Source organism: Mus caroli, unplaced genomic scaffold (genome assembly GCF_978045245.1).
Source record: "Mus caroli unplaced genomic scaffold, Mus_caroli_1 scaffold_8, whole genome shotgun sequence".
Taxonomy (NCBI): domain Eukaryota; kingdom Metazoa; phylum Chordata; class Mammalia; order Rodentia; family Muridae; genus Mus; species Mus caroli.
This window is the reverse complement of record NW_028227263.1, coordinates 78,682,452-78,709,372: the sequence shown is the minus strand read 5'-3', so window position 1 is coordinate 78,709,372 and position 26,921 is coordinate 78,682,452. Positions and strand designations below refer to the sequence as shown.

At 47.2% G+C, this 26,921-nt stretch overlaps 2 protein-coding genes across 6 annotated transcripts in view; one reads left to right on the top strand and one right to left on the bottom strand.

Annotated features, from left to right (window-relative positions):
- Nucleotides 1–9,022, top strand: part of Igf1r (insulin like growth factor 1 receptor) — a 283,747-nt gene extending 274,725 nt beyond the window's left edge. For all 5 annotated transcript variants that reach the window (XM_021166846.3, XM_085841652.1, XM_029479326.2 and 2 more), the window contains one exon: nt 1,377–9,022. In XM_021166846.3, coding sequence (XP_021022505.1) covers nt 1,377–1,770 — 394 coding nt within the window. In that variant the 3' untranslated portion in view covers nt 1,771–9,022. The remainder of the gene's footprint in view (nt 1–1,376) is intronic.
- A 1,766-nt stretch (nt 9,023–10,788) lies between these two features.
- Pgpep1l (pyroglutamyl-peptidase I like) overlaps nt 10,789–26,921 on the bottom strand; it is a 31,532-nt gene continuing 15,399 nt past the window's right edge. The window contains exons 3-5 of the mRNA XM_029479964.2: nt 14,338–14,460; nt 12,871–13,097; nt 10,789–12,353 (exon numbers count right to left, since the gene is read on the bottom strand). Coding sequence (XP_029335824.1) covers nt 12,170–12,353; nt 12,871–13,097; nt 14,338–14,460 — 534 coding nt within the window. The 3' untranslated portion in view covers nt 10,789–12,169. The remainder of the gene's footprint in view (nt 12,354–12,870; nt 13,098–14,337; nt 14,461–26,921) is intronic.

The window sequence follows — 26,921 nt, the reverse complement described above, 5'->3', positions numbered from 1 at the left end:
AGTGCTTTGGTCTCACACGCCTGTAATTGAGAGCCTCTAGGTACCCCTTGCCCTCAGAATCATGACCACCCTATCCTTGTCTTCTGTCTGGCCTGCCTGTCTGTCCATCCGTCAGAGCCCAGGTTTGGTTCACTGCATGGCCTGGGTACCAGAACTATGACTTGAGGGCATCAAGGGAATGAACAAAGAGTGTGTACTTGGGTATAGAGAAACTGGGACTGCGTGGGCTGGGCTCTGGAAGCTCAGTATGTTTAGCGTATATATTTGAACAGAGAGGCAGATTATTGCATGCAGATAAACAAGGAAGCAGGATTATTATATACAGCTGAACATGGAGGCAGGTTTAGCCATCTCTGCAGGGAAGCCGTCTTCAGGCTGTAAACTTCCAGGGGAAGAACGAGACAGTGGACATATTCTGCACACACTGTCAGCACTTGCAACTCGGACCTCAGGGGAAGGCTTTACCATCTCTCTGAGCATCACTAGGGTAGACTTTGCCACTCCCATGGGACTGGGGCATTGGGGTCCTTGACATGGCCTTGCACGTGTCAGCAATACACACCTTCACTTGCTCAGGGTCTCCTCCACTGTCTACACCCAGGCCTTTGCTGGTCAGGGCGGTGGCTGCATGAGCAGTCTTTCTCTTCTGTCCTGTGTGCCAGCTGGCCCACGTAACTCTCGAGGACGAGGAAGCTTTGCAAAGGTTTGTGACCTTGTGGGAGTGATGGAGGTACGTCATGGGCTTTATACTGTTTTTACCTTGGCCTTGTTTGTAGAAGAAAATGATGCTCAGGACTTCCCTTGGTTCGTTGGCATCCGACTTGAGGTTTCTTATTAGAACTCTGCTCCTGGGCTTCCTACATCTTCAGGATAGGGATCTGCCTTCATGGGACATCCACAGTGAGCAGGTGCTGGCGTGAGATAGCAAGCTTGGGATATGTGCTCCGTCTGTCTGGCACCCCTGCCGCCTCCTCCCTCAGGCCCACTGCCAGGGGCACCCTGGTGCCAGGAAGAAACTTAGAAATAGCCCTGGTGTGAGATACAGAGAATGGTGCCTGTCAGGAAAGCTGTGATTCTCATTAGTGAGAGAGAGAGGTTTCCTTCTGGTTAATGTGTGGCCAGAGAGGTGCTTCAGACAGGAAGTCGGTTTTATCTCTTAGCAGTGCTATCATAAATACAACCCCGTCCGTAGTGGAATCGGTGAACCAAGACTTGAAGTGAGTCTGGGCTTGGCACTGTGGCTGGGCCTGGGTTCTGGGCAAGATACATGGCAGGATGCCAGCAGCATCCAGATGGGAAGCAGGGAGTGCAGAGGTGGTACAGTTGTTCTGGGTCTCTCTGGCAGCTCACTCCTTTCCTCTCCCTCGCTCCCTTAGGTTTGAACTTATGCGCATGTGCTGGCAGTATAACCCCAAGATGCGGCCCTCCTTCCTGGAGATCATCGGCAGCATCAAGGATGAAATGGAGCCCAGCTTCCAGGAGGTCTCCTTCTACTACAGCGAGGAGAACAAGCCTCCCGAGCCGGAAGAGCTGGAGATGGAGCTGGAGATGGAGCCCGAGAACATGGAGAGCGTCCCACTGGACCCCTCAGCCTCCTCAGCCTCCCTGCCTCTGCCTGAAAGACACTCAGGACACAAGGCTGAGAATGGCCCGGGCCCTGGTGTGCTGGTTCTTCGTGCCAGTTTTGATGAGAGACAGCCTTACGCTCACATGAACGGGGGACGTGCCAACGAGAGGGCCTTGCCTCTGCCCCAGTCCTCGACCTGCTGATCCTCGGACAGAACCGAAGCACGCGCCAACAGTAACGTGTGTGCGTCCACTCGGTGGGCGGGGGGCGGGGAGGGGAGAGCAGGTTGTAACAATCTATTCACAAGCCTCCTGTACCTCAGTGGATCTTCAGACCTGCCATTGCTGCCCACGGGAGACGGCTTCTCTGCAGTAAACACATTTGGGACCTTCCTTTTTTCAATATGCAAGCAGCTTTTTATTTCCCTTACCCGAACCCTTAACTGACATGGGCCTCTGCAAACCTTAATGACAACACTTAATAGCAACAGGACACTCGAGAATTGAGTCTCTTCGTTCTCTGCCTTTTTCTCTCCTCTGCCTTCCCTCTCTGTCCTCTCCCTTTCCACTTCCACGCTCTCCTTTCTCTCTCTTTTCTGCTTTACAGTGGAAAAATGTTTGTGAACGCCCATCTGGGAAGCCTTCTTTTTTAAAAAAATATCAGATTGACTTAATGGCTGCCCCTGGGGCTCCTCATCACCCCGCATACACCTGCCTGACACCGTAGGTCTTTACAAAAAAAAAAGAAAAAAGAAAAAGAAAAAAATTCACACACTGAGATGGAATTTTTTTAACCTTTTTTAGGGTCACCCCAAAATTTAAAAGGGCCATTGTTCATCCGTGGCTATCATTTTCACGCTGCCATTTTTGCCAAAATCCTGTTTTCAGTTTGGTTTTTCTCACATGCATATACTCCCTGCACTGATTTCCCTTTGTCCAGAGGCATGGGATGAACCATGGTGTCTGGTTGATAATAACATTTGAGAGACATGTGCTGAGGCCCCCACTGTGCCCGGCTCTCCCAGCCCACATCTCCTGGGTCTCATTGCATGGTTACCGTTTGGGAGAACTGGACAAGATGGAACTCGCCCTCCTTGAAGAAGGGGAAAGCAGAACTGGTTCTCCACCCCTCCCCCACCCACAGCACCCCAAGAATTCTGGAGGAAGTGGCCATGGGCAAGCTTGAAGGTCAGGTTGTGGGTCAAGGTGGTCCTCATACCAGCCTCGTCTCCCTCCCCGACCTCCCTCCTGCCCCTCCCCTGAGGGCCACACACGAGAAAGGGTTCCAGGGACTTGGCCTGGCTGTTGGTTACGGATGTGCGAGGAAGGGATTCAGAGCCACAGCAGCCTGGAGCCGCCCAGGCAGCGGATCCAAGCGGTGTGAGCTTTCACATGGTCTGTTACTAGGACTTCTTCATGGGTCTCTCAGTTCTATGTTAGACCGTGAAACATTTGCATACACATCGTCTTTAATGTCAGTTTTATAACTTTTTTACAGTTCAGATATTCATCTATACGTCTGTACAGGAAAAGAAAAGCTGCTATTTTTTTTTGTTCTTTATCTTTGTGGATTTAATCTATGAAACTTTCAGGTCTACCCCTTCTTCCTTTCTGCTCACTCCAAGAAACTTCCTCTGCTTATCACTAGAGTGTGGTTTTTCTTCCTCTTCTCCGGCAACTGATGCTTCTAGGACATAACTTGCCATGAACTGTTTGATGCCTTTTTTATAAATACATCTCCCTTCCCCTGCTCCCTGCAGCCCCATTCATTACCCTCTAACCCATAGGCCCTGTGAGCACAGTCACAGGTGAGGGAGTGGGGAGGGTGGGAGTCCAGAGCCCACGGACTCCTGGGCCCTACTCTCTCCTTTCCTCGCTTCCCCCGCACACAGCATCTGCTCCAGTGCAAGGCATGCCACAAACTCAGGTCAGAAACAAAAAGGTTAAAAATCCCACACATCCTGGCTTAGTGTTTCTAGTCCCCGTTGTTGAAAGTCACACTTTGCTTTCTCTCCTAGCTTTGGTTCACACACACACACACACACACACACACACACGCACGCACGCACCAATTTGGGAATACAATAGCAGTTTTAACTGCATACAATAGTCATTGGATTATTATTTAAATGAATATTTGATCCTTCTATCACACACACACACACAAAATAACTGCTGAGTCCCCAGGATTCAGCAGAGCTGGCCCAGTGGCCCATCTGCTACCTCCTTCACAAGCAGACCCACTTGTCTTTAGAACCAGCTTGTCTGAAGGGGTGGCCTCCCTGGGAGGAAGATGTAAGACACCAACACCCCATGGCCAGGAGCAGCAACTTTAGTGGGTGTGCTAAAGCCCACTCCCGGGTCGGAAATCCCAAGGCGGAGTAGAGCTGACCCTACAGTGGCCCTAGAGCCCCTTGCTGTTCCTCTTTAACCAGAATCCCGGGAGCTCTGGGCTTGGAGGCCCCCCTGGAGTGGGGTTGGGGGGAGGGGTCCTGTTTGGTTTCGATTTAGCACTTCTTACCAGAGCAGTGACTGCACAAGAGATGCTTCTGGGTGGGAATATTTAAATTAGGAGTAGGAAAACTGTTGGATGATGATGGTTGCAGCTGTGACTGGAGATGAGATGCAGGAAGGAAAGCTGGAGTTGTCTGGCTTGTCTGTAGGTTCAGGCTTATGGCTCTTCCTAGCCTCTGCCCCACAGGGTTTTCCCCTTAACAAAGGGAAAAGGAGGGGGGAAGCTTAATAAGAAGGTATCTCGTGTAGGAGTTTTAATTTATTTTGTGATACCTGTTTTAATCACTGTAGAGAAGCCCCTGTTATGAATTTAAATGCTGAGGAAAAGGTATATGATCTCTGTGTATGTGTGTATTAGATGGGACAGTTTTTTGGGGTTTTTTTTGGGGGGGGCTTGTTTTTCAAACATTTATCTACCTCACTCTTGTTTTTCATGTGTGTGTGTGCATATATATATATATCACATATATATATAATACATCTCACACTTCTCAGTACCTGACAGTAGGCCAATGATACTGGTAACCTCAGCCACTCCACAGGCCACATACCCAGGTGAAGCAGAGAGGGGCCAGGCTGGATTCTGGGGTTAAAGCAACACTAACTCATATCAGCAGCCTCTTCCTGCTCTGTCTCCAAAAGCCCACTTTTCCTAGGGCAACTCTGGTCTTTCTCCTCACCTGGTCCCCTACTTTTCAACCCAGCAGTCACCATGAGCACAGCACGCCAGTGGAGGGGGACTCACCGGCCCATCCTCAGCTGGCTGACTTTGGAACGGAACTTTCTATACAGATTGACTGACAAATTCTATCCCTAAGAGAGCAGGTACTCCCAGGTTTTGAGGGCAGGAGGCACTCACACGTAGGTTGTCTTGAGAGTCCCAATGTGTGCACATGTCAGGGTGCCCTGTCAGCCCCCTCAGCTGCTCCTCTGAGACCTGCACCGAGGCAGGGGCATACCACCATTGCTCTCTTGGCATTGGTTCCTCTTAGAGGTACAGCCGTCAGGGAGCTCCCCCTTCTGCTTCTGACAGAAGGCCAGTATAAAAAAGGGGGCAAGACAAAGCCTGCGCCCCCTGCAGGCTGCTGTCCTTCCCTCCTCTTCCCTTCTCCCCCGCAACCCCCAGGGCTAAACAAGGACTGACCAAATCTTGAGGCTGGAAGGCCAGTGGTTGGCGCCTAGCCTTCCCTGTGCTCTGCCTCTGTCCACCCATCCGTCTGCTGCTCACAGGTGGACAGTGCAATCCTCAACTCCAGCAGCTGCTCTTACAGGCCCTGGGGACTTCAGCTGGGGACCGAGGTGGCTAATCTTTTCCCCCAGTATGGAGAAACTGCCTAACAGTTCGGTTAAGCTCAGGAGCCCTTTGCCTCCTGCTGGAATGCTGCCCTTCTCTGGGTTCCTAGATGCTCACAGGGTCACTGGGAGATACTGTTTGATCAGGGTTTTCTTCTACACTGTAGGTGACACTCTGGGATAGTGGCCTCTCCTCTCGCACATACCTGCCGGTTTTCCACAACTGGATTTCTACAGCTCATTCAATTGATTTTAAGGGTTTTTTTTTTCCTTATTATTTTTGAAACTGTCCGAGTTGTTGGTGTTCTTTTGTTTTTGCGTGGGTGTTATTTTTTTTCCTTTAAGTAGAGAGACGGCACCAACAGCATAGTGGCCGTCATAAACTAACGCTCCGGAAACACTTCAATAAAAAGAAAAGGTCGGCTTGTCCGAGGGCGCAGTCGTTCTGCTGGACTGACGCACCCCGACTATTGCAAGGCATCATACCCACAGTTCTAACCTGATCTCATGCTGATGTTCCCCGCCTCTTCCTGATTTCTCTCTTTACAAGCTTCAAGTACTCCTACCAAGCTGAGTCGTGGCCTTTTTCACGTGCCCCACCCCCCACCCCCAACCCCCTTCTGATAGGAGCTCACACTGCTTGAAGTCACATGAACCACTGAGGCACAGCATGCAGGTGACGTGAACATCCAGGTGTGCCCCCACACAGCCCTTCCTGAGGCGTGGAGATAGAGCTGAACCTGAGCTGGGTGAGGCCCACGCTTCCCCATCTCCTTTCAGGAATGTCCTAACGTTGGATTCAGAGATGGGATGAGGCTCCCTCCTTGAGATATAAAAGACTGTTCAAGGTTGCTCTTTTTCCTACCTGCCTGTTTCTTATGACTCAGGACAGTTCAACGGTAGGAAAAGCAGCTTCATAAACTAGAAAAGTGATCACGGTGAGACGAGCAGATGGCGGAGTGGTATACAGGAGTGTTTTTAGGGTGGGCTGACAGATGGATGAGCTCTGTATGATGCCAAGTCCTAAGCCAGCCTGAGCTCCTGGAGCCTCGGCCTTAGCAGCCCACCTCTTTTGGCAGTGGCTGTGCCTTGAGGTAAGCAAGCAGTGGTGGCAAGGTCACACTGAGCTCATGTGGGTGAGGAGTCTAGGATGCTTACCCAAGGTCCTCTCTTATCGTCGTTGGGTCCTCTGAGAGTGGCCACAGAGTGCTGAAGGCACACTGGCATCCAGGAGGAGACTGGACCACTCCATCAAAATGCTTTGGCCCATTTTAGCAGTAATGAATTTACGGTTTGGGATTTTTTTTTCCTTTGGTTTTTTGTTTTTCATGTTACTTTTATGTCTGTCTGATGTCTTTTGATTTCCTGGGCTAAGCAGCTGCATTTGGGAGACCTGGACCAGAGAGATCCACCCCTTAAGAACCAGTGATGATGGTCAAACTTTTATCAGTCCGCTTTGAACTAGGTGGTGGTACAAATGAGAACTTCAAGACAGGATGTCTATGTAAAATTGAACCTCTCTTGCCAGAGATGCTGAAGATACAGACCTTGGACAGGCCAGGGGTCTTTGCTTTGGGCTTCCAGCTTGGATGACCAGTTGGTGATTTAGAGAAACGAACATTCCTTGATGGGATGACAGAGTGACGGTGCAGTAGGCAGCCTTGGTAACCGGCATCGTGACATGATGGGAATTGCTGACAGAGGGTTAAAGGGCCTGGAAGAAGCATGGACCATATTTGGACTTGATGGTGTCTGAAGGTGTCAGAGCACGTGGAGGCTGGGGAGTCAACTGTGGGCATTTGGTTTCAGATAAGAAACTTGGCATCCTGCTCTGGAAACTTCTCCTTAGAGCTAAGCCACGTGCTGAAGGACTCAGACTCCATCACACTCATCAGATGAGTTGTCGGTCTGGGGCATGACGTTAGGGATTGATTTGATTTTGGTTTCTGTGAGAACTTCGTAATCACTGATTTTTGTGTCCACGTTTGTGTCTGCATCTTCCCAGTAAACCGTTCTTTAAATTACTCATTATCCTTTCAATAGGGCTTCTCAGTCCATTAGATTACGGGTAGTCGTTGACGAAGCTCTGGTTTACAAGAACTAATTCAATGTTTCATTGCATTTTTGTAAGAACATAGAATAATTTTATAAAATGTTTGTAGTTTATAATTGCCGAAAATAATTTAAAAACACTTTTTTTTCTCTCTGTGTGTGCAAAAATATGTGTTTGTGGTCTTTCCCCCCCCCCCTTTGTTTCCTTTTTCTTTTTTGACACTTGTTTACTAGCTAGCTTTACAATATGCCAAAAATAAAAAATAAAAACTTAAAAAAAATTAATTAAAAAGAAATTCTCCCCAGGACCCAAATTGTGGTTCACCCTCTTTCCCACATGCTTTCTGCTCTAGTTTGTAAAAAAATAAAATAAAATAAAAAAAAATAAAAATTAAAAAATTAAAAAGATAAAAATAAAAACAAAACAAACAACAACAACAACAAAAACAAAAGGAATGCCAGTGGTTTAAAAAGTACTTCTGTATTCTTCAGTATCTTGATCTTGGAACCCTTTGCTGGGGAAAGGAATTCTCTGGTACTCACTGTTCCCTGTGGAGTGTAGCAGCCTAAACAGATGGAAAGCACTGCTGGCCATGGGAATAGCAGTGTGTGGCCACCCAGCAAAGAGATGGCACTCCATGGTGACATCTGGCTGATGTGGCTGGTCCTAGCTCTGCAACACTATGGAGATGGGAGGGTTTCAGGACACTGGAATGGCTTCACAGTGATCACATGACTCTGATGTGCAGCCCGTTGGCACATGTGCCTCAGATCCTAAAGAACGCTGTGCCTACCTGTATCTAATGGCGAACGCCGAAGGTCCATTGTTTTCTAATACAGAACAAACTGGTAACAAAAACCACAATGTGTGTCCCCCTCGCCCCCATTTTTCGAATTAAGATCCATGTCCTTTGGCTCCCCATGCATTATCGGCCATGTCTCTCTGGTTCCACAAGATACCGTTGTTGAAAACATATGGAACTTTCTAACACTGCAGGAAAAAGGTCTGGGAACCATTTGTGGGTTTGGTTTGGTCTTTCAGTTTCTTGTGGGTGTTGGGCAGTGTGCAGACACATGTACAGGTGGAGTAGGTGCCTGCCTGGTGACAACCCCTGTCTGCTTCCTATGCCAGTGAGGTTGAAGTAAGTTTTGCCAGAGTTCATCTACCTCTGGGATTTAAAAACAAACAAAGTCAAAAGGCTCGATGGAGCGGACACATCGCCAATAATGCATTTCTGAGTTTTCTTGTTAAATTTTTTCTTAAAAAAGAAAAAAAAAGTCTAAAAAAGATAATAATATGGCCAATTTGTTACATAAAATAACTTTCTGTGTATAAATTATTCCTAAAAAAAAAAACCCTCTGTTTATATTATAAAAGAAAATCAGTAGATGAAAAAAAATTCAATGTTTTTGTATATTCTGTTGTAAGAATTTATTCCTGTTACTGCGACATACTCGGATTCTTTACATTATGAAAAAAAGAAACTTTGTCTATTTTGAATGGCTGAAGCTCAGGCCACTTGAGTCTATTACTCTGCTTTTTTCTAGTAGTAAAAGTACCACACGGATTAAGTTAAATAAAAGAATTCTGTATGCACCTTTGTCTCCCAGTGGGTCTCCTCTCCACTCTGGAGCCATCCCCCACTTCCCCGGGAAGCTGAGCCTCGTGTGTGTGTGTGTGTGTGTGTGTGTGTGTGTGTGTCACTCGGGAATGCACAAGAAAAGCATCACTGCATCCCTGACAGCCGGGTTTCTCCGAATGCAAATTGCTGTTGAGTCTGAAGAAGCTACTGTCTTCCCCACTAACTCAGCTAGAGGAAAATCAGAATGCATGAAGCACAGGTCTCAGCGCTGCTTCACAGGCTTGTCCCCTGGACCTTGAGTTGACAAAAGGACAGGATGGGTTTGGTATATGTGAGTCTGGGGGTGGGGCAGGGTTGCCAGAAACTTGCGTGCGTGCATTTTTGTGTCCTTGGTAATGCTTCACAGTTGGGCTGCCTGAGGGTGCTGGAGAGAGAGAGAGAGAGTTCCTGGCTGCAAGGTGCTGAGTCGTTAGGTTGCCCACAGGTAACTCCGAGATGTTGGCCTCTCCGTCTTTGCCATGGGAAGGTGATGAATGGTTTGGGTTGGAAAATAAACCAAGCCATACATTCTAGACTCCTGGGGGAGTAGGCGGCCGCCTCACTGAACACTGAGAATGGGGGAACTCAGTGACAAAATCAGGACGCTGGGTGAAGAACTGATCGATGAGACATAGGTGGCAGAAGCAAATCAGAGGCAACTCAAGACCCAGTGAGTCTCCCAAGTAGCCAAACCCAATGGGTATTTGGATTTATAATCAAAGAGCACACCTTCCAATCTCGTCCTGTCCTGGGGGTTTTGTTCACCAGATGCCCAGGGAGCTTCACTAGATGACGCTGAAGGTCCTATTTCTGTGCTGTCCTGGATTGGTACTATGCCTCCAGCTTACCAAAAGCCAGCCTGGCCAGAGGCAGCTGCTTCTAAGGATGAAGGTGCTAGACCCTTTTTTTTTTTTTTAAGATTTATTTATTATATGTAAGTACACTGTAGCTGTCTTAGGACACCCCAGAAGAGGGCATCAGATCTCTTACAGATGGTTGTGAGCTACCATGTGGTTGCTGGGATTTGAACTCGGTGAACTCGGAATCTTTGGAAGAATAGTCGGCGCTCTTAATCACTGAGCCATCTCGCCAGCCTGGTACTAGACCTTTAAAAGACTATTTAGGAATCGAGAGATGGCTCAGAGGTTAAGAGCACTGTGTGCTCTTCCAAAAGACCAGGGTTCAATTCCCAGCACCTACATGGCAGCTTACAATTGTAACTCCAGTTCCAAGGGATCCAGATCTAAGGGTGAGATACCCTTACACTAATGCACATAAAATTAAGTTTTGTTTTGTTTTGTTTTGTTTTTAAAGTTACGTGCTCTCCTCGGAGTCTGAGACACTTTTTTTTAATCTTTCTGAAATATCGTTTCTCTGTGTAGCCCCGGCTGACCTGGAACTTGCTCTGTAGACCAGGCTGTCCTAGAGCTTAGAGACCCACCTGCCTTCCTAGGGAGCTTTGTCATTAAAGGCATGTGCTACCCCTGCCCAGCTAAGTCACCTATTAAGAGGGTTCTAGAATTAATTTATTATTCTTTTTTTAACACCTGCTTACTAGCTAGATTTATAATATACTGCTGTTCACCCCCCCCCCCAAAAAAAAAGCAAAACAAAAAACATATTCAAGCCACAAGCTGAGGGCCCCTACTACACCTTTTTCTTTCTTTCTTTCTTTTCTTTTTTTGGCTAGTGTGTTGTTGGTGACACATTCTCAGGGTATTCAGAACCAGGGCTTTTTATTCATCAGGTTTATACATGAACACAGAACCGTGCTTCAGACCTCCCAACCATTACATGACCAGCAAAAAACAGTGTTTTACACTGTGGCTCGCAAGCATACAAACCACTCACTGTCAGCTATGACTGAACAGGATGCGGAGTATTGTCGGGGATGCCAGGCTATTTACAAAAAATACAATGCAAATGGGCACTTAGGCTCTTGAGAAACTAGAGAGGCACAGAGGGGGATGGAAGAGCTTGCTCATGGTGGTTGGGGTCTGGGCCTCTGTTATTTGAAACACAGTTTCTCTGTGTAGCCCTGGCCTTGAGCTCAGAAATCCACCTGCCTCTGCCTCCCAAGTGCTGGGTTTAAAGGCGGTTTTTTAAATGTGTCTGACCAGGTGCCAAGTGACCTGAAGTGTCACTGGAGCCCACTCCTGGAACAAAGGGGCCTAAGGTTTGGGGCAGGAGCTCTTTGCTCACAGAGAGGGGTCTCCATGGGACCAGCCAAGCAGCTAGGTTCTGTGCTGGTGGCCTGTGCCATCCCAGTCCACCTTGGGCTTTGATCTGCCTTAGTGTGGCTTGGCCCTGTCATATGTGAAATGTCCCTGGTTTATTTGCAAAGGGAATCTCGTAAAGTCATTTTCTTGCAGAATCCGGCAGATTTCTGTGAGTTCCAGGACAGCCAGGCAGGGCTACACAGAGAAACCGTGTCTCAAAATAAAACAAAACAAAGCAGGGAAGATGACTGAGAGCTTAAGAGGTCCTGAGTTCGATTCCCAGCAACCACATGGTAGTTTATAACCATTTATAATCAGATCTGGTGCCCTGGGCTGGCATCCAGGCATACATGCAGGGAGAACATTGTATAATAAATAAATAAGTAGGGGCTGGAGAGATGGCTCAGTGGTTAAGAGCACCGACTGCTCTTCCGAAGGTCCTGAGTTCAAATCCTAGCAACGACATGGTGGCTCACAAACATCCATAATGAGATCTGACGCCCTCTTCTGGTGCATCTGAAGACAGCTACAGTGTACTCACATACAATAAATAAATCTTTAAAATATATATACATATATATAAATAAATAAAATCTTTTTAAAAGAACACTTGAGAGCTATTCAGTTCATTTGGTCTTGACACTAGGTTTTGGTGGCCCTTTGTAGTCACAAAGGTCATAGCTTCCCCTAGTTAATCCCTTATGAAGCATCCGCCTTTGGGGATTTTCTTCTTGCTTTAGACACTAAAGTAAGACTGTGATTCTGTGTGTCCACACCCCCACCCCCACCCCCAGCCTTGTAACTGTTTCCCTTTTTTAGAGCCTCTCATAGCACAGCTGGCTTCTCCGCCCAAGCCTGAAACACTCCATTTCATCTAAGGAAGGCATCCCCCTGCTGCTTCCCTTAAGCTGCTGTTCTTTGAGTCTGGACTTCCCCGCTTTCTTCCAGCATTTCTTGGATGATGACTCGCAAGGCTTTGCCCAGAAGGCTGGCCGAGAGCCAGGGCGACAGAGGAGGGACATGGATGAGAGCCGCATGCCCAGTCCCAAGGTGCAGAGACAGGTAGTAGGTGTAATCGCAGATGTACCTGCAACCACATGAAACTCCCCATTACTCCCAGATCTTGTCAATGCCAGACGCAGTAAGTACAGGTTTCATGAAGCATGAGTTTATGGATGCCCACATGCCTAGTACCACTTGAGTTTGGCTCTTCTGATAGAGAAAGGACATGGCCTGAGAACACTCCAGACATTGGTTCTTGGGCTCAGAGTCTAATGACCAGCAAGCAGTCAGGACAGGATTGAGCCGGCCTTTCAAACAACTAGTGGTAAAACACCTTCACCACAGTGACTCCCTTATTGCCAACTCCCCTCGGGTATTTCTTTAACCCTAGAAGAGAGAAGAAGGTGCTTAGGGGAAGGGGGTGTCAGCGTTTGGAGAAGAGGTTAAATTAATCTGCAGTGCCTGTGACAAATAGGATGCCTGTGACCAAAGCAGCCACATGGTAGGATAGGCATAGGATAGCCTCTTGAGGAGAAGGGACTCTGAAGGATAATCCCTCTCTCCCACCTGTTTGGTACTTGGCACACAGACTCCTGAAGTACCTGCCCGCATCTCGGGAAAAGGCCACTTCGACATTCTCAACAGCCACACGCCGGCAGACCTCCTTCATGTTGACAACAGACAGCCTCACTTCAGGGCCACCGGGAAGGCACACTCCATCCTCCGGCTGGAAGCCTCTTACGTCTGAATCCCGATAGCCTCGGTTCTTACCACACTGTTCCAGAAAGATGGCCTTGGCAGAAGTGTCCATGCCCACATGCACAGCAAGCTGTAGGGACATACATATCAGAAATCCCAGGACACCAGATCACTGGATGTGAAGAGAGGTCCAGTGATGACAGAGCCCCACTCCCCGATACAAAACAGATCAAGCTCCAAGTCCTCCAGGAGCCCTGCTTAGGCCACTAAGTAATGGTGCTGATACAAAAGGAACACATCTTTGGGTTGAATTAGGCATGCTACATCTGCATTTAAGGACTTTTCCCCATTTTTTCTGGATTTAAAAAAAAAGGACTTTTCTATTTCAAATGGCTCATCCGAGGTTGTGTGTTCTCTTCCCCCCTGGAGTGGGGGAAAAGCAAATATCTAAGATGATTCTGGGAGATGCTGGCTTTTAACAGAATCATGTATTTAATGAAACTTTCATAAAGGAAGCCAGCAACAATCTAATCGAATCTTATTAGACTTTATTTGTCCTCTTTTGAAAACAGTTGCAGAGGATTTTGTTGCAGTGTTTGGTCAGTGTCCTTTTTTTGTTTTGTTTTGTTTTGTTTTGTTTTGTTTTGTTTTGTTTTGTTTTTTTGAGAGAGGGTTTCGCTGTGTAGCCCTGGCTATCCTGGAACTCACTCTGTAGACCAGGCTGGCCTTAAACTCAGAAATCCACCTGCCTCTGCCTCCCAAATGCTGGGATTAAAGGCGTGCGCCACCACACTTGGCATTGTGCCCCTGTTTACACAGTGCTTATATTCAGTTACTATGTAGGCAGAGGACTTTTGTTCATTTGGAATGGGGCTGTGAACTCATAAACTAGACCAGGCTGGCCTTAAACTCACAGGTGCCAGGATTAAAAGTGTGAGCCATCACACCAGGCCCCTGGCAGGATGCTTTGAAGGTGGACCAACCCTGGGTGGATCATCATCAGACCTTCCTAGGCCCAAAGTGCTTTACCTTAAATTCCTCAGAACAGCCAGAATTAGCCATACTCAGGGCTTAATCCAGGGCCTCTCTTTTAGGTGTGAGCTATCCTAGAGTCCTAGCTTTAATACCAGATTCCCATTTTGTCCCGCCCACTTGCCCCCAGTCATCTTTTAAGATCTACCTCGTGTTTCAACATAAACTTATACACAGACCCAGAATCTTACGACAGAAGCTTGTAATTCACACTCTTGATGGGGCCCCAGGAAAAGGTGTACTCCAGCCTTCAAATCTAGATCAAGGTCCAGAAAGTTCCTAGGCCCTGGGCCCATCATCAGGTTCCCAGACCCACAGCCTCTCCAGGTATCACTTACTTGTGGTTGAAAATCTTCCCAGATTGTGGTGAGCCTCCGTTTTACCTCCCTGTAATCCACAGGCAGCTGCAGAGTTCGAAGTTCTATGTCAGTGTCCACCCCTAAGCCCAGCTTGGAAAGTTCCTGCAAAATACAGCGCGGGGGGGGCGGGGGGGTTGCCTCAGTTGCCTGGACACAAAGGCACCCCAGACTGTATGCCCAGGGTCTTCTCTGAGCTCCAACCCATCCCTCCTGGTATGGAGGAACTCAAAAGTGACCAGGAACCAAAGAGCCATGGCTCTCTCAGCCGTACTTCCTGAAACGGGGGCACCCTAGGGAGACATATCTGAAGAAGCCGTGTTTGCAACACTGAGGTCTGTGGACAGATGAAGATGGGCCAGAGCAGGAGGCTGGGAACACACGTGGCAGCAGCCGAGGCTAGCAGCGTAGCAGAAGGAAGCACAAGAACCCGAGGCCCTTCGGAAAATTGGTATGACATGCCGTTCTCCGGCAGCTGACAGGTGTCCTGCATGCCACAAGGCAAATAAGCATCTAGCCTCGCACCCCTGCTGCTAATCCAAACACCAACTGTCCCGGTGTAATCTGATGAGTCCCTAGTCATCTCTACCAAAGGTACAACAGGGACACTCCACCCCAGGAAGGATGGGGATTGAAACTTGAGAAGGCTGCAGACGCTGGGTGGAATGCTTAGTCAGGTGTGGACTTCTCTGGGATAATAGGAAGCCATGGAAGGATTTCGGTCAGGAAACAAAGAGCTTTGAGCAACCTCTTAAACAAATGGAGGAGGTACAAGTGGGGTAGGGCTATCTTGGGGTCAATTTGAAGTGTACAAAGGGAGCTGGTCCATTGGGTCTGTGTGCCTGGAATTGGCAGAGAGGTTGTTGTGCGGATATAATTTTAGAAACAAAAGCCATGGATTTGTTGTTGTTGCTGTTGGGGGGGGGGAGGCAAGAAAGGAAGAAGGAAGGGTAGAGGAAAATGAAAGAAGGGAGGAATGAGAAAGAAGAGGAGGGGGTGAGGGGAAAGGAAAAGCAGAAGGAAGGGAAGAGAGGGGAGGGGCAAGGAAGTGGCGGAAGGCTAGGTGAGGCAGGGAAGGATGTGGGCATCCTCCTTCCAGGCAGAGTAGCAGATAGGTTGGAAGGAGGAAAACCCGGAGCCTGAGATCTTAGAAGCTTCTGCTCACTCTTGATCCCAGTTCAGCCAGGAATGTGGGGCCCATTTTGTGCCTTCATTTCTGCCTGAGCTGTTCCTGACTTCCTTTCCTGGCATTTTCAGGCACCCCATGTCTTCTGGGTTAGATGGCCGCCCACAGATCCCAGGTAAGATCCTTCTCTGGGCTCTGGGGAGGTGGCACTCAGAGGCAGGTGGGTGACCTCTCTCTCTGTGCTGATCTTCTCGGAGGATGAGGTGCTTCTAGACAAAGGTTGGAACCTCCCAGGCCTCAGCTTCCCCGCTGGTACAATGCAGACCCAAGTGCTCCGCTCAGGGTTGCCGTGAGAGTTGAGCAAGGCCGGGCCGCTGGAGGGCCACCAGGAAGATGCTCTTTGGATCTTGGAGGGTTAGTTTGGAGGTGTACAGAGATCCTCCTCCCTGCTTCCTTTCTCCCCCCCCCCCTCCTTTCTCTTCCTTTTCTTCCTTTCTTTGCATAGTTCTTACCTCTCCTTCCCTTTCCCTCTTCTCGCCCCCTTTTCTACTTATCTTTCCCCAACTTGTCACAGGGTCACTGTTCAGTGGTCATTTTCTTTGCTTGGCTCCACAAGCAGGAGTAACAATGAGAGAGAGAGAGAGAGAGAGAGAGAGAGAGAGAGAGAGAGAGAGAGAGAGAGAGAGAGAGAGACACCTGGGGTCCATCAGGTATCCAACACCATCCAGGCTTGCGAAGAGAGCAATGAAACCAGACCTGGGAGAGCTCACCGGATAGAGAAGGAGCACTCAGTGCCATGAACAAAGCTGGGGCTGAGTAGCTTGCCTAGCCTAGCATGAACAAAGTCTTGGGTTCTAGCCCCAGCACTGAAGAAGGGGAAGGAAAGGGCTGGTAGACAGAGGAGACAACAGAGGCTAGCCATTGGTAGCGATGATGTAGCCATTAAAACAATGTAACATTGACGTTACAAAGACCATGAAAACTGAACTCTTCTGAGAAGGGAAGCATACCAGCAGAACAACTACATACCCCGAGCATACCCTGAGCGCAGAACAACTACACTTGGTAAGATGCTTCCAGGCACCATTTTTCTGAGTTAATGAATAGTCCAGTCATCATCCGAGGCTGCCCCTAGAGGACTCTTGGCACTCGGCTAAGTATCTCCTCCCCACAGCCTCGAGAACAGTAGGTACCAGCCCCATCCTACACAGGGGACAGCCAAAGTCCACAGGGACACAATTAAAGGGAAGACATTTCAGGAAGCAGCGACAAAAGAGAAACAGAGGGAAGTCTGGGAACCCCGAGGGCTGTCCACAGCCCTTACTCCTGTCTTGAGAAATCCTGAGGTGTTGGTTAAAAGTGACACTGCCTGAGCACTGTCAAGTTCTGTCCTCCACATAGGGTGCTTGCCCCAGCCCTCTTCCAGTATCTGTTACGTGATTCTTCCAAACTGATGTGTCAGTTTTGCCTGGAAGATCCAGGATGAATGACAGGGACTCTTTATCCAGCCACTGTCTCCAAATATTTCTGATCATGTGCCCCGTTCATAAAAATGTTTGACGTGGCATGCCTGACCACTGACTGGATGACACAGGGCACAGTGCACACTTCAGTATCTCTCCCCTGGTGCTCTGTAGTTAGGGTACATGGCACTCATGCAGGACTCCTGCTTTGGAGTGGGCTTCATCGGGCAGATGTAAATCTGTAAGGGCCTCTTTCTTTCCTTAACTGCTTTTCCTAATTCTTTCCTCTATTTGGATCAACATGTCAGCTCTTTTTTGTTTCTATGGCTGATAAGGGCCTCTGGGAGGGTCACAAGAATTGTCATTCCTCATTTCCGTGTGATTCACATTAATTCATTTTACCTCCTATGTGTGATGTTGTTACAGATCATTTTTATGAGATTTCTTGATCATAATGTGGGGATTAGTTTAATTAAGGCAGGATAGTATGACCCTGGAACCCATTAACAGGTTGAAATGCTTTATAATGAACTGAGAGTAAGTAGAAGAAGACAGGCTTTCATAGCACCACTGTGTCCCCTCCCCCAAAGAAGATCTAGGGTTCTGGGCCTGTCTGAGGACCTGTGTAGACACCAAGCAAGACAGAAGGCCATGCTCTGTCGTCCATTCACCACATATTGCTCAAGAGTAAGCTCAGATTTTTATGGCCTATTCAGAGAACTTTGTATCTGTGGAGTGGCTGCTATTGAAGGTAAGTAGAAAAAAAAATAAAAAAGAAAGAGAGGAAGGGAGAGAGGGAGAAGAAGGAGGGAGGGAGGGAGGGAGAGAGAGAGAGAGAGAGAGAGAGAGAGAGAGAGAGAGAGAGAGAGAGAGATGAAATATTGGAGCCAGAGAGATAGCTCAGTGGTTAAGAGCACTGTTCTTCCAGAGGACCTGAGTTCAAAGGCCAGCACCCCCATGCCTCCCAAGTCTGTAACTGTAGTCCCATGGAATCTGGAATCCAGTGGCTTTTTCTGGTGTGCAAGATATACATGAAGACAAAACACCTGTACACATAAAGCTTAAAAGAAGGAGGAGGAGGGGAGGAGGAGGAGGAGGAGGAGGAGGAAGAAGAAGAAGAAGAAGAAGAAGAAGAAGAAGAAGAAGAAGAAGAAGAAGAAGAAGAAGAAGAAGAAGAAGAAGAAGAAGAAGAAGAAGAAGAAGAAGAAGAAGAAAAAGAAGAAGAAAAAGAAGAAGAAAAAGAAGGAGAAATAGTATTTCTAAATATGTAGAGAACTTGTTAGTTCCTAAACAATCTCTGACTGGTCATATGACCCAGTACCCCCACTTCTGAGTATATACCCCCAAAATGAAAGCTTGCAGCTCTGTTCACAGTGGCATAGAAGATGCCATCCAAGTGTCTGGCAGAGGATGAGCTGGTAAGAAACACAGGCACAATAGGGAATCAGACTGTCAGTTTCAGCTGGGGGAGGGGGGTGTGCATGCATTTCATCCCTAGAGCAAGTTTCAGGACAGCCAGAGCTACACAGAGAAACCTTGTCTCTAATACATACATATATACATGCATACATACATATACACACATATATACATAAATACACACACACAAAACAAAGAAACAAAAGACGCCATATGCTTCCTTCCCCTTTCTGCCCCTTCCATTTTTTAATTTAAACATGTTAATGTACTTACTCATTTTGTCTGTCTGTCTGTCTGTCTGTCTGAGGTTTTCTCCTTCCACCATGTGAGTTCTGGGGATCCAACAAGGGTTGGCAGCTTTGGTCACAAACACTTTTACCCACTAAGCTGATTGTCTATTTTGTTTTTTTAAGGCAGGGTCTCTTATCTCTCAGGCTGGCCTCAAATTCACTAGGCGGCTGAAGTGGGAAGACCATGTACTATGCCTGTGCCTCACAGAGCTGCAGGGAGCTGTACCACACCTAGCCTTTTCTCTCTCTCTCTTTCTTTCTCTCTTTCCTCTCTCTCTCTCTCTCTCTCTCTCTCTCTCTCTCTCTCTCTCTCTCTCTCTCCCTCCCTCCCTCCCTCCCTCCCTCCCTCCCTCCCTCCCTCCCTTCCTTCCTTCCTTCCTTCCTTCCTTCTTTCAAATTAGGAAATGAAAAAGATAGGCTCTCACTGTGTAATTTGGCCTGAACTAAAAGTCTAAATCAGAAGTTCTTAACCTGTGGATTGAGACCCCCTTTGGCAAACCTCTATCTCCAAAAATATTTATACTATGATCCATAGCATTAGCAAAATTACTGCTATGAAGTAAGAACAGAAATTTGGTTGTGGGGTCACCGCAACATGAGGAAGGTTGAAAACCATTGGTCTGGGTTCCCCTACCTCAGCCTCCTGAGTGCCAGGGTTTTAGGAATGTGCTGGTGCACTCAATGACATGGTTGAACCTTGAAAACATTATACTAAGCCAAGTAAGCCAATCACAAGAGTCAGTATAGTTCCACTTCCACTAAGTAGCTAACAGCCAACGAGGGAGAGATGGGAAGTAGAGTGGTGGTCATCAGAAGCCAGGGGGAGGGGGAGGGGTGGGGTGGGGGAGGGGGAAGGGGAGCCCATGGTTAAATGAGTAGAGTGTCTGTTCTGCAGATTCAGAAGTTCTAGACACTTGCTGTGCAACAGTATGGATACAAAATAATAATAGTCACCAGGACCTGGGGAAAGGAGGCAAGAGTGGAGTGGGAAAGTTCCAGAAACAAATCATGCTGCAGGTCAAATAGTGTTGTGAATGGACTCTCTGAACTTCATGGTGTGTATATGTAACACCATTTTTAAACTATGGCCTTCACCAACACCTTCCTGCAAAAGATGTTGTTGTTGTTGTTGTTGTTGCTGCTGCTGTTGTTGTTGCTGCTGCTGTTGTTGTTGTTGTTGCTGCTGCTGCTGCTGTTGTTGTTGGGATGTTTTTTAGTAGAGGTCTGGCCTGGAGAGAGACTGTACTCATAGCACATGGCTTAGCTCAGCAGAGATTCCCCATCTTTTACACAGGCCAGTAGTGGAACTAAGATTTTTAACCAAGCCAATCCACTTCTGTATGTGAAAGTCTACTACAGTTCTCTCAAATCATAGGGACAGGTGATAAACAAGAGGAAACAGTCATGTGTGCACACACATGTGTGCATATGTCTGTACATGCATGTGGAGGCCAGAGGACAACCTTAGGTGTCTTTTAACATCTTCCCCCCCGCCCTTTTTTTTAATACAGGGTCTCTCACTGGCCTGGCGCTCACCTAGGGTAAGTTAGGCTAGCTTACCAATAAATGCCAGGAAAGTCCTGTCTCCTCCTCCCCATTGCTGGGATCCCAAGCACACACTACCATGTCCAGCTGTTCTCACTTCAGTTCTGGAGTCTTAAAACTGAGAAAAGAGAGGGAGGTTCCAGCAAAAGCACACACACACAACAAAAATCTGTGTGTTATGGGTGGTTCATTGGTTGGTTGGTTGGTTGGTTTCAAGGCAGGGTCTTTCTGTGTAGCCCTGAACTCTATAGACCAGGCTGGCCTCAAACTCAGAGATCCTCTTGTCTCTGCTTCCTGAGTACTGGGATTAAAAGGCGTGCACCACCACGCAGAGACATGATAAACATTTTGATGGATAGAAGAGTGGTAAGGACCGCATCGTTTACCCAGGTTCCTTAGTTCCCCGCCCCCCCCCCCCACACACACACAAACTGCAGTCCTTTAAGGTCCATCTAGGTCATCACAACACATTGTTCCATCTCCTACAGTTCTTTCTTGTGTTTAATGACTTTGACGGTACTATGGAACACTGGCCAGACACTGTAGAGCTTGTGCCTTCCCTGGAATCTGTCTCCTGCTCGTCTCAGATCAGACTGGGCTCTAGGGTTGGGGAAGGAAGACTCTAGAGGCATAGAGTGCCCTTCTCATGATAATATTTCAAGGGTACAAACCATCAACAAGACTTGTCACTGTAGGTGTTGACTTGGATCACCTGGCCTGGAAGTCTCTCAGGCATCTTCACTATAAAACTGCTCTTTCCTGCACTCACTTCATAGCAGGGATCCTGTGGCAGGAAGTCCGGGTGCAGCCAGCATCTGAAGAGGAGGATTGAGTTCTCCATAGGGCCCGAAGTACCTGCTTAATTTATGCACCTGCAGAAGCAGCTTAAAGCTCCCTCTCCTGCTCCCTAATTTACATAGAGGATCTATGTAATTTTCTTTAGAGTGGTTTAGGCTCCTGGATGTTCATTTTATACTTAAGGCTATGGTTTGATTCCTGCATGCTTTTCTTCCTGCCTCCTGGGTGGGGCCTGACTACTAAGGCCCCTCTGTTCTGGGAGTACTGCAGGCATCTGTGACTTATTAGCTGTACTAAAAGTTAGGTGGGCATCTGTTAAGTAACTGCCCTTCTTCCGTACGTCGTTGTAAATGTGATTCCGTGGAAGTCACTTGAAAGCTTTTGCTGACGCTGGTCACGCGACTCTGGCAGTGTGTCCAGTCTCGTGACCATCAAGCGCCTTTCTGGTTTCTTTCTGGGAGTTTCCACATGCTGCTTTTTGGATCCTGGTTGACCTCTGTTCACTGAAACCACAGATGAGAAGGGACATCTGCTGCCCTCGTCCTCAGTACACTCAGTATTTCATTGACTCGAGGAGCTGCTAAAGAAATGCTTTGGCCTCCTGACAGTGGGTGGCAGTCACGGTCAGATGCACCTTACTCTTCACCAGAATGGGGCAGTTTCTTACATGGTTTTGGCTGCTAGGAGCAATAATTGCTTGGCACTAGGTCTCTGGGGTTGAGATATGGAGAGCCCCATGTCTTCTTCCTGGGCCTCATGTTCTGCCAGCATGGGAGTGCTCTTCCCATGAATATGGGAGCAGAGCACAGGAGAGTGACCCTGGAAATGAGCCCCCAAAATGTCCAGTCTGAACTCAGATTCCAAAGACAGGTCTAGAAGGCGACCCGGGCCCTCTCTTTCACCTCTACCCTCACATCTGATCTTATTACAAACGTCACAAATCACCCCATTGGGATTGTCAGACCTGGGGCTCCAACATCTGTAGGGGCCCTCCCAACCTGTGGTTGCCATGAATCAGGTACCTGTGCTGACATCTGCAGTCACAGCTGTACACTGCCCACACCCTGGACCAGCCTTGCAAGGCTGTGTCTCTCTGGGATGTTTCTCCACTTTCCAGGCTGTACCCTGCACCATTCTGCTTACTTGCTGTATTCCCCCTCTAAAAACTATCTGCAAAGATATTCAGACAGGCAACAATGGACCCAAAGATGGGGAAATGGTTGGGAAGCTACCTGGAGCCTGCTGGTTCCACCAGTCTGGGTGGCCAGCAAATACCAGGGATCCTTGTGTCTCTCTATCTCCATTGCATTTCATGTGCATGTCAATATGCCCATCTCCATTGCATTTCATGCGCATGTCAATATGCCCAGCTCTGTATATGTGTTCTGAGTGGTAGAACTTGCGACCTCTGCTTGAATGTCTTCCCAGTGAAATTAAAAGTTTATGTTATAAACACAAATGGAAAACGAGAAAAGAAAAGCTTCTCTTTCTAGCTCTCTGGAGTAAGCTGAGAGCCCTGGAATTTCTCCAGACTAAAGTGAAGTTTAGGGGGACCTACAGGAAGGGCCCAGGCAGTTGCTGGTGTCCCTTTGAAAGATCTGTCATCTTACTCTGACTTGTTACAGAAATGGGTTGGGGGTGTTACTGTCCTGATGCACGACCTTGTACTCTCTTCACTATTACTGCTTTTTAAAGAAGCATGGAAGGGGCTGGAGAGATGGCTCATCAGTTAAGAGCACTGGCTGCTTTCCCAGAGGACCCAGGTTTAATTCCTAGCACCCACACAGCAGCTCACAATCATCTGTAACTCCAGTTCTGTGGGATGTGGCGCCCTCTTCTGGACTCCTCATGTACTAAGTACACTCAAGGTACACAGCATATACTCAGGCAAAACACACACATACATAAAATAAAAATAAACCTATAAACTAACAAGCAAACAGCATGGAAGGAGGGTAAGACCACTTCATCTTTGGGGGTAAAGGGAAATTCCCCTTATATCAAGCTCATCAAAGCTGATAAGAGCTTTAACCCCTTGGCAACTTGGGCTATGTATATTTGGAATGCTGTTATGTCTTAGCACAACGGATCTAGGGTATGTTTTACAAATACCTTATTTTTGTTTGTTTGTCTTGGTTTTTTTTTTTTTTTTTTTTTGAGACAAGGTTTCTCTGTATAGCCTTGGCTGTCCTGGAACTCACTCTGAAGACCAGGCTGGCCTCAAACTCAGAGATCTGCCTGCTTCTGCCTTCACTACCACCTGGCACAAAATCCTTCTTTTTTTTTTTTTAAGATTTTTTTTAATATTTATTTATTTATTATATGTAAGCACAGTGTAGCTGTTTTCTGTGGTTGTTGGGATTTGAACTCAGGACCTTTGGAAGAGCAGTCGGCGCTCTTAACCGCTGAGCCATCTCTCCAGACCCCCAAATTCTTCTTTTGTTGCAGTAATTCTCAACCTGCCTAATGCTGTGACCTTTTAACACAGTTCCTCATGTTGTAATGACACCCCCCAACCATAAAATTATTTCATTGTGACTTCATAACTGAAAGTTTTGCAATTGTTGTGAATCAATGTAAATAAATATCTGATATGCAACCCCCAAAGGTGTCTCAACTCACAGGTTGAGAACAACTGTTTTTATTGTCTTTCTGGGTTCAGGCACTTCTAGAAAAGCTTCTCAAAATTTCATTGGAATGGGACTGAAGAGATGGCTCAGTGGTTAAGAGAACTGGCTGCTTTTTCAGAGGACCTGGGTTCAATTCCCAGTACCCATATGGCAGCTTACAATTGCCTGTAACTCCAGTCTCAAAAGATCTGACCTCCTCATACAGGCATACACAAAGACAAAACTTTAAAAAAAAAAAAAAAGCAAAGACAATTCTTTGGAATGAATCTGCAGCATTTCTGACTCCAAAACTGGAATACCTAGTATCACCACCTGGCAGCTCTCATAAAGGGGAAAAACTAATTGGGGATGGCTTACAATTCAGAGGTTTAGCCCATTATCATCATGGCAGGAAGCATGGCAGCATGCAGGCAGACATGGTGCTGGAGAAGAAGCTGAGGATTCTATATCCAGTTTGGGAGTCAATAGGAAGGCAGAGAGCCACTGGGCCAGATTTGGGCATTTAAAACCCAAAGCTCACCACCCCCCAAACCCAATAATATACTTCCTCTAATAAAGCCACACCTACTCCAACAAGGCCACACCTCCTAATGATACCCCTTAACATTCAAGTATGTGTCTGTGGGGGCCATTCTTTTTCAAGCCACCACATTCTATATCCCAGTCCCCACAGACTTGTAGCCATATCATAATCCAGAAATGCATTCAATCCTACCTCAAAAGTCTCCACAGTATATCAGTCTTAACCCTGCTTAAAAGTCCAAAGTCTGTTCTAAGACTTATGGCAAGCTCTTAACTATGATCTGGAATAAAATCAAAATCAAGATCACATACTTCCAACATATACAGGATATCTATCACCATCCCAAAAGGGAGGAAAGGGGAAATACTGGACAAAAAGCAAGACCAAAAAACAGCTGTGTAAACTCCAAACTCTGCATCTCCGTGCCTGGTGTCAAAGCACTCTTCAGATCTCCAACTCTTCAACTTTGTTGACTGCAACACAGTTATTTCTCTTGGGCCAGTTCCACTCCCTGTTAACAGCATCCCTCTTCACAAATCCCATGACTCTGGCATATCCAACATCTTGGGGGCTCTCCGGGGCAATCGTCTGAGTTAGGTTTTCCATCACTGTGGATAGATACCATGTCCATGGCAACTCTTATAACATTTAATTGGGGCTGACTTACAGTTTCAGAGGTTCACTCCATTATCATCATGGCGGGAAGGATGGCAGCATCCAAGGAGACATTTGTGCTGGAGGAGCTGAGGGCTTTACATATTGATCTGAAGGCATCAGAAGAAGAATGTATGTCACACAGAACAGAGCTTGAGCATATATGACTTCCAAGCCCTGTCTCCACAGTGACACACTTCCTCTAACAAGGCCACACTTCCTTCAATAAGGCCACACCTCCCAATAGTGCCACTCCCTATGGCCAAGCATTCAAACTATCACAGCAATCCAGGTTTTACCTTCACGACTTCAAGCAAAGGTCTCTGGGTCTCCATGCTGAGACATCCCTGACACACACCAGGCCCCATCAGCTTTCCTTAGTCATGGAGGGAGATTCCATAACTCTTTTTTTTTTTTTTTTTTTTTTTTTGTACCCTTGACTCTAAAGCCAGAGCAATATGGCCAAAGCTACCAAGTTCTGCTGCTGCTGGGCCTGGAATGTGCCTCTTCATTCAAATCCATCTTCACCAGCTTTCTGTTTTCAGTGGTTTCCTTCACTGCCTAAGCTTGGCTGTCCTGGAATCCCATCTGTACACCAGGCTGGCCTTGAACTCAGTGACCTGCCTGCTGCCTCTGTCTCATGAGTGCTGCTAGGATTCAAGGTAATTCAGCTATACCCAGTTCTAAACTTTTCTTTGATTACTTCTCAGAAGTTGGAGGCTTAGCTAGGTAGAGTCCAGGCTTGAGGTCACCACTTCTCCTTTCCATTTAACAGCAGGTTTATCTCCTCAAGCACTGGACTTGACTCCATTACACTTCCCTGGGCTCCTTTCCTCCTCAAACTGTACATTCTGTATGTTCCTTGTTTAGCTTGGTCCTCTTCGTTACAGATCTGCATAAGTATGGTCACTAATAACCAAGCAACAAAGTCAATACTAAACTTTTTGGAAATCTCCTAGAGACAAATCTTCTAAAGATGTTCATTTATAACTCTTCTATTTAACCTCAGGCAGATTTGTGTGTGTGTGTGTGTGCACGACAAGGGCAGAATGTACCCACGATCTTTGTCAAAATATCACAAGAATGGTCTCTAGGTTGCATACTAGTACTCTTTGAATTGGAAATTTCTGGCTTCTTTGGAGACGCAGTCGTGTCATGTGATTTATTTTTTCTTTCTGGAGACTGTCTTATGAGAGGATGTTTTTGCTGAAGCAGACATGTGGGAGGATGTTTTGCTGAGAACAGATACACGGTGGTTTTCTAGAAGCAGTCTAGGCAAAGGGCATGTGATGTTTTGCTAAAGCTGACACTTGAGAGAACAAGAATGTGATGTTTGGAAAGGTGAACGATACTGTGTGGTATTGGTACACATTACCGTTCTTTGCTGGTCATCATTGGGTTTTGCTGACACTGGTTTTCACGGATGAAGCTGTATGGCTTGGTTTGCCTTGCCATTCTTTTTTTTTTTTAATTTATTATTATTATATATAAGTACACTGTAGCTGACTTGAGACACACCAGAAGAGGGCATCAGATCTCATTACGGGTGGTTGTAAGCCACCACGTGGTTGCTGGGATTTGAATTCAGTACCTTCGGAAGAGCAGTCAGTGCTCTTACCTGCTGAGCCATCTCACCAGCCCCTTGCCTTGCCATTCTTTACTAGTCATCATTTGTTATGACTTCATAGACAGAAATACCACAAAAGAAATTCTGGTGGTGTACTTTCTGGCAGCTTCTTGCTGCTGCTTCCTTGTACTTGGCAGAGCCTCGAGGTTTCTTCTGGATTGACCTGCCATTGCTGATTCTTGAATGGTGTTTGCAAGTGGATCGAGCTGCCGCTGCTGTTCTGAGTGAACTGTACTGCTGATATCCTGGTAACACAGATTGGATTTGCTCCAAAGAACTTTTTCTAAACAGATCCACACCCTCCTTTGCTCTATTAACCTTTCCTTTCCACTCCTTCTGGTGGGTGGTGGGCTAGAAGAGAGGATAAAGCATTTAAGAACCCTTATTAAAAGTAGGGTTTGGCCGGGCATGGTGGCGCACGCCTTTAATCCCAGCACTCGGGAGGCAGAGGCAGGCGGATTTCTGAGTTCGAGGCCAGCCTGGTCTACAAA